The sequence below is a fragment of the Diadema setosum genome, chromosome 1 (genome assembly GCF_964275005.1).
Source record: "Diadema setosum chromosome 1, eeDiaSeto1, whole genome shotgun sequence".
NCBI classification, from domain to species: domain Eukaryota; kingdom Metazoa; phylum Echinodermata; class Echinoidea; order Diadematoida; family Diadematidae; genus Diadema; species Diadema setosum.
In genome coordinates, this window is record NC_092685.1 from 49,990,091 (window position 1) to 50,003,262 (window position 13,172).

General features: G+C 38.3%; 1 protein-coding gene across 1 annotated transcript; it reads right to left on the reverse strand.

Annotated features, from left to right (window-relative positions):
• Positions 1-433: 433 nt before the first annotated feature.
• On the reverse strand, positions 434-12,109 carry LOC140231774 (potassium channel, subfamily K, member 16-like). Its single transcript, XM_072311931.1, has 2 exons — positions 11,401-12,109; positions 434-1,436 (listed from the first exon to the last, which is right to left on the reverse strand). The coding sequence occupies exons 1-2, from the start codon at positions 11,705-11,707 to the stop codon at positions 436-438; spliced, it is 1,308 nt and encodes a 435-aa protein (XP_072168032.1). The 5' UTR covers positions 11,708-12,109; the 3' UTR covers positions 434-435.
• Between the last annotated feature and the right edge of the window lie 1,063 nt (positions 12,110-13,172).

Sequence of the window (13,172 nt, forward strand, 5' to 3'; positions counted from 1 at the left end):
TGAAAACAAACTTTGTTGATTTTCTGTAAAGTGGTATATATTTCTCATATGAAATGCAGACATGCATTGAATTGTTGATATTTTTTAAATATTGGAGAACTTTCCTTAGGGGGCTTTCTCCTACATTCCAAAATCGCCAAGATCAAAAGCACCAAGTTATCACCTCACACGGCATCATGACCATATGCTCGCATTACTGCTAAGAGACTGATAAGGTTTACTTAACCATATGAATCTTTCAAAAGTGCCACTTACATCAGCCAATAAACATGGCATGTCACAAATCAACATGTGTGCAAACAGTGTTACAGGTTCCAGCAGTTCAACAAATAGAAACATGTGGGATGATATGTTTACCAGTGTAGTATAACCTGCAGTAAATCACACACTTAAAAAAAAAAGGAGAGTGGAATGAATGATGCTCCCTATGTGGTTTTATGTTTGCGTGCCCTGCGAACTCGAACGCTTGTGCGGTGCCTGTCGATGGCTGAGCGAAAAGCCTCTGTGAGGAATACTGATGTCTGTCGTCACCCCCGTCTCCAAAATGGATCTTATGGCCCTCTCTGCTACATCTACGTCTTCTCCACTCTCACATTCCAGCACAATACACAGCTTGTCTCCTTCTTCTACGATCTCCCCTTCGATGTCCACCACTTCCTTGATGAAGGTGTCACCCTCTGGAATGTCCTCAAAGTTGCAGTCGATAGAGTTTTCTATTGCTTCACTTCCCTCCAGACTTTGAACAATGGTTTTATCCCTTTTTTCCGGGTCTACGTAGCAAGGGACGAAAACATCAATATCCTCTGCAGAGCTACTCTTGGAGTACATTGCCTCAGCTCTTATGTCTTCCTTTTCGTATTCACCATTATTTTTAGATTTTTTCTTTTTCCAATCACCTCTCGCAGCTTTTCTCAGATTCCTGCCCTTTTTGACCACGACTGCATGAAACTTGCGGAAGCTGCTGGCAGTCCTGGCCTCCCCTTTGCGCACAACGGTGATCAGAATGGCCAGATATGACAGGCCAAAGATGTTCCAAATGGTGATAAGAATATCGTAGATCCAGTGCTCTGCACTTGAGCCATGCAAGGTGGCGATGTAGTCACCGAATCCAATGGTTGTGAGGGTAATGAAACTGTAGTAATGAGCTACGTGGAAGGTCCAGCCTTCCAGGCAGACAAACACACCAGCAGGAAGAAACAGAAACATTGCATAGCTGACAGTCAACACTAGCAACCAGAGCAGAGTTCGCCGCACTCTCAGCCGACACACCGCTCGCTTGAGCAGCTCGTCGGTTTTCGCCATGTATCGTTCAAAACCTTCCTGGTAGAAGCCGCCCAGACTTGCAAGAAGCCAGGCAGTGAGCGGTATTCCAAGGGCAGCATACACTATGCACATGAGCTGACCACCGAATGTCTTTGGAGCAATACCGCCATAACCTGTCCAAGGATAAGGCAAAGGAAGGAAGTGAGGTGATTAAATGTCAAGAGGCGTGAAATGATAGCAATTGATGTCAATTCTATCCTATGAATGAGCATACTATTTCAAGACTTACTGCATCATCTTTTTTTTTTCTTTCAGAACAGCTGGGTTTTGGACCTGTTGAAAACCTCTCCAATGTCAGTATATCAAATCCACCATTCTCAGCAATGAAACCAGTATGAGCAATCCAAAATGTCTTCAAACTACGGTATACACCAGATATCTTACAAGATTCCTATTTTTGCTAATTTTGCAAGTTGAATTCTATTTGCCAATTTTAAAACATGCAAAAGTATCATCTCTGATCCCAACATTAATGTGATATGTACACATACATTTCTCTATTCATTGCTGTCATCCACCAATAGCAAACTCAATCACTAAGATTGTTCGGTAGCCCCGATTCACAAAAAATTAGACTCACTAAATGCACAGCAGACAGTAGTCTAATTTTTCACAATTTGAGACTTCTCGAAAATTTTACAAGTGGTTAAGTTCACGATCGTTGATATTACAGTAACACATAGAGAAATGCATTAGGTATAGAGCATGTCACATTTATGTGAGGTTCAGTGTGGATATTTTCACAAGTTTTTGAATTCTCAAAAAACCCCTGACTTGTGAAATTCGTGAAAATAAAAGCACCATAAAATGTACTATGTATACAGTATGTCACTAGTTTTGGGAGATATATCATACTATTGGTGAAGTTAAATGTAGCATTAGTTCTAACAATCTAAACTCAAATATACATGTACATGTAAATTTGTATTTTCCTTATTCCAAAGATATTCACGTGGCATTTAGTGGAAAGCAAGATGAGTTAAAATGTTTACAAAGTCGATAGATTTGCATTGATCAGTATTTAGGTACCCCTCAGCAAACCATCTGTTTTGCGTAAATGAGACACAGTAAACCCACCTCCAGAAATATGGAACATAGAACATTTGGCTGAAGATATTAGTATGAGAATCTGAATCTGTGCCACAAAGGAAGCATATTAAATCATTTTCTTCAGCTTGTTCAATTATTATATCTATGGTGAGTAAAGTGTGCATTGTTATATTACAGTTTCATCCCCATGGGGACAAGGTAACGACAAAAATGTCAAATATTAAAAAGTGATAAAAGAAAACCAGAACTGGTGTACAACAAAGATAAAAACTTGTTAGGGTTATATGAGCACAGAGATTCTGAGAAGGTTATAGAATACTCAGGCATGATAGATACTCTGTCCAATAACCACCAAGTACATTCACCATGTCATGCAAGTAAAATAAAAGCAGAAAGAAATGAATCATCCACCACAGTTATCTAGCCAAACCATTGAAAAAATAACTTTGAGAGGTACAAGACAACAAGGACGAAAGCACAAAGGTTGACAACATTTAGAGTTCATTCCAGCAGTATATCAAGTCAATGAAATCATAAAAAAGTTAGGGTTTTTGAGGCAAACATAACATACTATGAATGGCTACATTTTTTATGTCTGCATGTAATGGCTATTAACTAAAAAATAATCTACTGTACAGCTCAGAGGCACTTACTCAAATGTTTCGCCGAAATTGGCAGCAAGTATTTGCTAGTCAGGGTCGACTTCGATGCAAACCACGGTGCAAAAGGCAGAAACTTGGCGGTTCTCCAGGACAGGGCGGAAAGCAGGGTTCATGCAAGCCAAGGCCAACGAGTGTCATGCGATGACAATGTCGCTTGCAGCATGCATTTTCCATGATACAAGCGAATAATCATTCCATGGGGGGTACAGTACAAGATACCCTTCCTTTGTTCAACCAAGGAGGTTTTATACATGGAGTTCCAACTGGCTGTAATTATTCAAGCAGTTGTCAGATTTCTATTGATGTACAAAAGAATTCCACAGGTGCACTTGTGCCTTTGATGATCGATGTTCCAAGCCACCATCTTGCTGAGCAATCTGAAGATTCATTTTGAACGTTATCATACTGTTGGCCATATTTTGCTTATTTATTTATTAAATGAAATGAAATTTCACTTAATAATAAGGCATGTAAAACAAAAGTCAATTCCGTTCAGAAATTTGCGCAAAAGTGTAAATCAGAGCTGTATTATGTGAAAATGTTTAAAACTGTACCATCCTGGAAAGCTGGTTTTATCACTTTTCCACTTAATTTGCCCAAATGAAACTAATATGTAATATTAAATCTTCAAGTATAATTCTTTATCCCTTGGCAGATTAGTGCCCGCGTATGCCCAGTCGAGTAATTTTTATCTTCATTTCAGCATTTTTTCCTCAATTTCTGTTCGCGCATCCTCATGTCTGTACTACCTACCTTTTATAAGAAGGGATAAAGAAAAGTAATTACCATCACAAAGACATCTTCCTTTGAAAGTGGCTGGTGATTATGCAATGAGACACGAGTCAATTGTCTTCGTATTGGTGCGGCAGATCCTGTTTGGCACATGCTTCAAACATTTTTGAGCGGCGGCTTCGAACATAGATCAAAGGGAATAACTCTGTTGTTACTCCATCTCTTCAACTTCCTTGGTTCAACATGCTAGCATGCACATTCCTCCCAAGATATCCTCAAATTTAAAGGGGAGTATTCCTTTTTTTTTCCCATTTTCTTTTTGTGGGAGGTTCATTTCAGTGGTGCAGGCATCTCACAGTTGCTGTATGTACATACATATGGTATATAATTAACAAATCATTTTTATCATCTGAAATGATGGCATACCACTTAGATAGGGAAAGGAAATGGTTCCATGCTATCGATACAAATAATTTTAAAACCCCATGTTTCACATGAAAGTGATTAACCCGTTAAAGACAAGTCCTGAAAATACTCGGGCAGGCGTCTTAAGATGGGAAATGTGTGTTATGCTAAAATAAGTCCGTCCTCAACGGGCTTAGTGCAATAATAAATTGCGCTTTAAGATGAAGACCTCTATTAATACATAATAGGTTAGAATAACCAAACCAGGTCATCATTGTTTTTCTCATTTGATACAACAGCAAGAGGAGGGGAGGGGGATCTCAAGGCCAAATTACATTGTACTCACTGTAGCTTTATGAGGCATATGGGAAGTACATCACATCATGACTGATGTCTAGACTGGTGGTATAACCTTTACATGTACCTCATTAAAGTTCATACCTCAAATTCAAACACAGCAAGAAGATGCCTGATATTTCATGTGAAATATTACATGTGAATTCAAGGCATTTGTTTTTCTTTGAACTGATAATCCTGTAGGCAGAGAAGTTTGAGCTCAATCTTCATACAACTCTTTTAATTCAAATTTGTAAAGATGTAATTTGTTAGAAACTAGACCCATAGGCAAAGAGACGTTCCTACAATGACAGGGAAATCTAACAGTTGTGTGTGATGAGGACATGCATGTTTTGTTTGCTTGTATGTAAATGGTAATCTTCTGTGATGAAGATTGTTCTAGATGACAATATTTTCTTCTTCCATTTTTTCCCCCTCAGAATAACTATTAACTGGGTACTGGTAACTGTTGTTTTACTTCAAACTATATCATATTTCATGTCTGTTCCCTATGGACAGCGCAATCTCTGGGGAGGAATATATTACAACTATGATCTGTGACGATGCTGACACAGATGCAATAATAACTAGACTCGGAATTTGTCAAGACTGACAAATTAGGTGATCCGATTTTTTTTTAAATCAATGATTCGAGTCCTGATCGCAATAGGCATGACCATATAGGTTTCATCTGTGTTTAGAGACATTGGCCGTGTGATATTTGGGTTCTCATTTAGAAAAGAGAGTCAGGTCTGCCATCTTTGGTACCAAATTCGGTATACACTATAACGAAGATACAGAATGACGTATATATTTGACCATTGACCCAACTTTGCACAGCCAAAATAGCATCTGAGCAAAAAGTGGTTATTTTGTGAAATGATTCTTGTAACATGGTCTTTGCGTGTGCAAAATATGGGAAAGATAGGACATGTATTCACCAAGATACAGGTTGAAACATTTATGACCTTTGACCCTAATTTACATACCCAAGATGGTGTCTGATCAAGTAGTTGTTATTTTACGAAATAATGTACGTGACATGAACTAAACACGTGCAAAATATGGTTATGATAGGGGCTTTTTTTCTTGAGTTATTGCAAAGAAAGTTGCAGAGAGAATGAAATATCTCAATACATCGAATATAAGTTTGATTTCAACCAAGTTTTTTGACGTGATCTCGGCGTCGTATGAAAAAATTGAGAACATTGACGATAGCCCAAAGTCTCAGCTACAACATATTAAAATCTGGGAGAAATTCACAGAAGAGTAAGTGAGCTAGTGCTCGATAAAGACCGTCATGTCAATTTTCATTTCCAGAAAAATTCCCTCCCATAGAGATAACACGTAAACTGGTTAAATTTGACAAGATTACATTATATCCATTTTCACGAGGTTAAGAAATCATCCGATTAAAACTTTGATCGAACAAAACTTCAAGAGTATTAAATTGGCTACAACATACTAAAATCTGGAAGAAATTCACCGAAGGGTAAGTGAGCTAGTCGTCGATAAAGACAATCAGGTCAATTTTCACATGTAGAAAAATTCCCTCCCATAGAGATAACACGTCATAACGAAGATACAGGAAGAAGTACATATGACCTTTGACCCTACTTTGCACAGACAAGATGGCCTCTAAGCCAAAAATGGTTATTTTGAGAAATGATCCTTGTAACATGGTCTTTACGTGTGCAAAATATGGGAAAGATAGGACATGTATTCACCAAGATACAGGATAAAACATTTATGACCTTTGACCCTAATTTACATACCCAACACGGTGTCTGATCAAGTAGTTGTTATTTTGTGAAATAATGTACGTGACATGAACTAAACATGTGCAAAATATGGTGCTGATAGGATATGTTTTTCTTGAGTTATTGCAAAGAAAGTTGCAGAAAGGAAGAAAATTTCAATACATCGAAGATAAGCTTTAATTTCAACCAAGTTTTTGGACGTGATGCCGACTCCGTATGAAAAAACGAAGGGCACACTTACGATAGCCCAAAGTCTCAGCTACAACATATCAAAATCTTAGAGAAATTCACCGAAGCATAAGTGAGCTAGTGCTCGATAAAAATAGTCATGTCAGTTTTCATTTCCAGAAAAACTGCACTCCCATAGAGATAACACGTAAACTGGTCAAATTTGACAATGTTACTTTTAATCCATTTTTACGAGGTGATGTCGTCATCCAATCAAAACGTTGTTATTATATGACTGAAAGACCATTTAATAAGCTACAACATGTTGAAATTTGGACGAAAATCAACAAAAGAATAAGTGAGATACGCTTGAGTGAACTTAAAATTTGATGACGTCATTTTGAAAATGTACTTTTTTTACTTTATTAAGAAATTTGATATCTTTTCATCATTTTTCCAGCATCGCCAACCCTTGAAATGACATGTACAACTCATCAGCTTTCAGAATATGTAAAGAAAATGGGGGGTCACCGTCCATCCTGACGAGTAAAATCGGATTTAAAATTGGCGTTTTTTTTGCATTGTTGCACTGTATATCGCCATTGACGCGCGCGCGGAATTTCAACTTTGACGGGCCCGTGTGACGTCAAATTGAGTCGGATTGACTTGAAACTTGGTAGAAATATTCCTTTACATTTCAGGCATCCGATAAGTGTGAAAAAACGGGAAATTTCTTTTGCATATGAGCTGTGCGTGCGTATATATGCGCGCGCGTACGCGCCCGTCCAATTTTTTGAATTTTTCAAAAAATGCTCGAAATGGTCTGAAACGTGTGCAAAAAAAATTTGAGCTCGATTCGAGCATACAAATATTTCAACGCGCGCGTACGCGCACGTTTGAAGAGAAAATATGAATTTTGATTATATGAGTAGAATGCCCTTGACTTGAAATATATGTGACGTAAATTTCATTAAAAATTTTCATTCCATTAAAGAGATATGATTGAGAATGTGTTTTCATATAATGACGTCATAGTGACGTCACGGTCGACTAATCACTATGATTTTATTTGAAGGATCATCTTTGGGACATGATACATGTATGGTATAATTTTGACAATGATAGGAAGAGGACTTTCCGAGATTAGCGATACACAACTTTTGCGGAGAAAGAAGAAGAAAAAGAAGAAGAAGAACAAAGAATCAGTACAGATACAGAAGGTGATCCGAGAGGATACTCGGATCACCTAATTCACACTGCACTGCCATGCTGCTGCTTGCTAGACAACAATAGCGCTATCACTACTTCTGGAGAATCGTGTTGGTTGGCAGAAGGTATGACTCACATTAAAGCTGTGATGGGATGATTATAAGTAATAACCATGTCATGTAACTCATGTTCTCTTCCACTGACAGATTTATGTATTAATTTCACCCTATTGTATGCCACTGTTGCAAGCTGAAAGATCAGCAATATTGATCGCAAAATATTGTCAACAATAGGCAGGTACATGTATCGGGTTTTGAGAGTGTCAAGACATACATATGTATCGGGGGGCATTTTATGAAGCGTTGTGGTCGCATATTTTTCTTACAAACTGTTACAGTTACGGAAATCCTTGCATCTGATTGGCTGAGAGCAAATTTGTCTGACAACTTTGTCGGACAAAATGCTTCATGAAATGCCCCCCTGATCACAAACAGAAGACAGAGGTCTGAAACACACTGCATAATGATGAAAAACATTAACACTATCTTGGACATACACAGCACACAACACACAAAACATGTACAGACACTCCTACATTATATCTGTCAAATTTTCCAAGAAACCATGCCTGAAGCATATGATTCACCTACATTGTAACACTTATCAATCCATCTGTCATATTCTCTATCAAGTTCCTCCATACTGTTTAGCAGCTGAGTACTACAACTGTATGACCTCACATATTCTCGGTTCCCCATGTGAATACTGCATTCACTTCTTCATTTAATAGCTAGACTGCATAGAAGCTTGATCTAATCTAAAATTGTGATAAAATAATTGTATTTTAACCTACTCCTGCAAACTGAATTTCATAATGCAACACTGTCAGAGGTTGAAAACATACTTCTGTACCTCCATTGCACATTAACGTTACCATGTACTTGCCATTAAGTTTTTGCACATATCTAGTTATAGTGCACTTTATCAAGATCACATTTAATTTCTTGAATTAGCAAGCAGTTCTTCCAGACAGCTTTTGTGCCCAGCCTTTCCATCAATCCTAAATGACGTTGCCACATGAAAGTGGAAGTTTTTTCAGAATCCAATTCATTACTTTTTTTTCCACTGTCATTGACACGAGGAGCATCAAAGCTGCTACTTAAGAGCTTTTCACCCTGAGCTCCACAGGCTTGACATGTCATCAATCTCATCCATTAAGACAGCCCTCCTTTACAGAGCACTGCCAATGTGTTTAATTGAGCCCCTGAATGTTAACCCTTTGCGCCCAGTTTGCCACCGAGTAAATCTGGCAATGCACTTTTTTCACTGATCAGCAACAATCAACAAATGGACATTACCTAATTTTATCAATATCTTACCATGCCTACACTGGTGTTTGTCAGGGACCTTTGCAGTGTTGATTTGTCTACAGAACTAACATTCTGACAGAGAAAAATGGGCGGGGGGGGGGGGGGTCTGTTGGAGGAACAGCCACGATCTAATGAAGATGAGAAACGCCACACAAAAACAAAAACATGGCACAGTTTAATGGGTAAACAGTTAAATGTGTAAACCAAGGTTAAACTTTCATGTATAATAGTTAATAGTGGTATGGATTAAAGGGTGCTTCAAATATATGATACCGGTGTACAATGTATGTGCTTCATCAAAATATGAAAAAAATGGAAGACATTCTAAACTGTCCTTGAAATGTGGGATATGTATAAAAGTAAAAATAAAAATGGGTGAAACATGCACATATTGCACTTTGTTCATATCATGACCTCTTCAATTAAATGTTTTAGGATTTCTTTTTTAAAAGCTGAGAGCATCATGCACTTGTTTAGTCGATCAGAAATACATCATAGCTAAAAACGTGTCAGGCACATAAATGACATTAAAAAGATGACTCTGTACTTTTGATTTTCATGCAGCTTTAAGTTTCCAATTTCTGTGAAATTCATAAGAAACCACTCTATGAAATATGAAAGAGCATACAATTCTAAGATAGATCTTATTTGATAAAAAATGGTTTTTAAATGGCCACTTCAAAAGTGATTTTCATTAGCAGGGTTCGAAATTGGCGATGGTCCGCTGGCCATTGGCCACCCAAAATCACGTCGGACTAGCTAAAAATCATAAAATTCTGAAGTTACTAGTCCGTCTGGCTAGCCAAAATATTGCTTCAGTGTTAAAATTGATTCTAAGTAGTCCGCCTGGCTAGTTAAAAAAAAAAAGTTAAGTGCGACTCCTGATTAGAACTGTATGCTCTTTAATATTTCATAGTGGTTTGTAATCATTTCCCCAAAAGTTTAGATATGAGTCCCCCATAACGATCAAAACTACACTATACCTGAAGGGACATAAATTAATAGATTCAACTCAAAGAAACTGCTCAAGCTCTGTGATATAATTTACTCCAGCATTTTGACAGTCAAACGGTTTGACCCAGTTGATACAACTTAACATTCTGCAGAAAAGTCATCTGGAGATGAATGCTCCAAGATCAAACATATTGATTCAAGACAAAATTTGGAAGTCTTAAATCTTCTTTGTTGTCTAATGTTTGAAATTCTCAGCACCATACACTCAGGAAATGTGGGAGTGGCAGGGTTACATTCAAGTTTCAAACTCTGTCCTTGTCACTCTGTAGCAATGTGTCTTTTAATTTTTTGGTAGCAGCATTGCATTTCACTCTTGAAGTCCTCTATAAGGTTTTTACTTGTTGCATAATAGATGTCACAGCCTGTGTTGAAATACATTCCTTTATAGCCCTGAGGGGGAAAAAACCACATTCCCTTGTCTTGATATGTCTTCAAATTTGTTAACTACACAAAAAATGATTCATATGTACACGTACAATGACTAGGATGCAGGATACGCATTATCTTTGGATTGCGATGCAAATTTCAAGATTTGTTTCCCGCTAATTCATGTCAGTGTGGATCCACTTGAGTGTCCACCAGAGAAGTGGGAAGGAGTTCTCCCATCATTCAGGTTTTACTGCAGTCAAGGCTCTTGCAAATGGCACATACAGCTGTACCAGTCAAAAAATGGAAAAAGTGAGTATACCTGCTGTTGGGAATCTACACTCTCCTAATGCAAAACTTTTTCTCTGATCATCAAGAGTGCACACATACATGTATTAGGTATTCACCAATGGAAAATTGTAAACTACAATATAGATGTTTCTACATGCTTGATGGCATACATATTAAAGAATCACACAAAAGAAAAGACACACGAGCAACAAAATGATCAAATATTTGTTTCATTAATGGACAGGGCACATTCTGATGACAGTAGCAATTGTTGCAAACCCCTTTGACAACCGTACATTGTATACGATAGCTCACTAATGGAAGACAGGACCAAAACACAATGCATCTATGACTCAACACCATCGCTATATTACTGCTCAGTGGAACCCACTGAAATATTCAGTTCAATATATTCTCACGATGAAGGTTGTATCATGAATCAAAAACACTGACGACATTGACAACAAGGTTGTACATGCACAAAGGGACTGACATGATACTACAACCAGGAAAAAGCAAGTAGGGGGAAAAGTAAAGTTAGCATGCTACAGTACTATGCAAAGAAACAGGGTTAAAATATATATGAAAAATGAGATGCAGAACTGACGTAAGAATGACCTTGTGAAAAAGAATGTGTTTCCTATCGTGAGCAGGCATCCATGTGTGAAGTAAATGATAGGAAAGCAAGAAGTTAGAATGAACATGAGAACTTACCAATAGTGGTCACCACAGTCCCTGAGAAAAAGAAGGCACTACTGAAATCCCAGTTGGAGGAAAGAGATACTGTGGCATTAGTGAGGAGTGAGGCGATGTCCCCCGACTCGCTCAGGGCCTTCACAAAGTCGTCGATGGCCTCCTCCGTCAGGCAAGTGAAGTTGGAGAGAAGCTGATCTCGCCTGAGGCGGAGGCCGCTCCGGTTGACAGTCTCGTTGTCATACTCAAGGTAGTGAAAGATGACAGCACCCAGGAGGAGGTACAGAAACAGGACCACAGTCAAGATGAAAAGCTTGAGCCCGTTCATTGTGACAGGTCTTACTTCTTGATCTACCCTTACCAAATATGAGTACCAGTGTTCATTTGGGAGTTACGATGAGCAGAAGGTTGTGTTCTGCAGCTAGTTGTTCATTGCAGTGGCACAATTAGTTTCTGACACTCTGTGGGCTGTGAAATTGTCCTTTTCTCACATGTTCATTCTCCTTGTGCTGTAATGACACCATCTGCTGCATTCACACACGTAGCACTTCAGGGTCATAAAACAGAGAAGTTCTCCTGGCTATAACACAGTTGAGGTGTTTGTAACATCCACTACAGCAGGGTATAAAATTGTTTCAGCCTCAAGTTCTGCTCTTTATCACACACTGTTCTCATAGTAGTTTCACTTGTGCTATCTGAACTTCACTGCTGCTATATTGTCCAGACAAGGATGATTCATCTGCAGAGGCAAAATAAAGAGAGTTAAAAGTTTGACATTGTACTTTATGTATGAAAATATGCACCAATATTGACACTGAGAAGGACTAACTGGCAAATAAACAGATTGAAGACAAACAAAAGCTTAGATACATAGAATGATAGACAGGGGCCCTGTTTCATCAAAAGATAAAATCAATTCTAAATTTCCTTAACACACAGGCTGCCATAGACTTATCATAGAAATCAACTTTATAATCAATTTTAACTCTTCATAAAACAGGGCCAGAATGTATGTCAAGATGATTATAGCAAGAAAGACAAGAATTCTTGATAACCTATATGTTGAACCAGGGAGATGGAAGAAGCCACCTCCCTGGTTGAACATAGAATTTCAGGAAAGTTATCACCAAAACAAACAAGCTTTACTTGCTGACGTCAAAACATATCTACATGATTGCAGTATGGTGTAGGCCTGAATGTCTACATCATCACACAAGTCAACTTTCCAAGGTTTCAACCTTGGAAAGTATATTGCCATAAGCTCAAAAAAAATTAATGTATTTTCACTGTAGATTTATATGACAATTCTTTAATTACTGTATATAGATTCATTTTTGTTTTCATGTTCCAACTCTGGAAGCATGGTTGTGTTTGTGTGCAACTTTGGTAGGACATGAATGTAGAGCGTGCAGTCATTAATTATGGCACATATCAACCAGCCCGACTCCCATTTCATTTCTCTGCAATCAGCGTGTTTCCTCGCGATCAAGTATACGAGTGATATTACTTCGCCAGGATAACAGCAGACAGGGCATAATTTATTGCAATCAATATCACACACCTAGCTACTTACTCTCAAGCATCCGACTACCGGGCACTAGCAGTGACAGCAGCCAGCAAGAGATAAGAGTGCATTTAATGCCGCTCATAGTGCATCCGTTAAAAGCACAGTTTCGATTTTCTGTCCACGAACGGGAAGGCACTTCCTTGTTTTTCTCGCGACTTGATGGTCAGAGTAGAAGAAACACTGATGTACGAGCGAGCACTGTGCATCTTACCTGATGGACAATCAA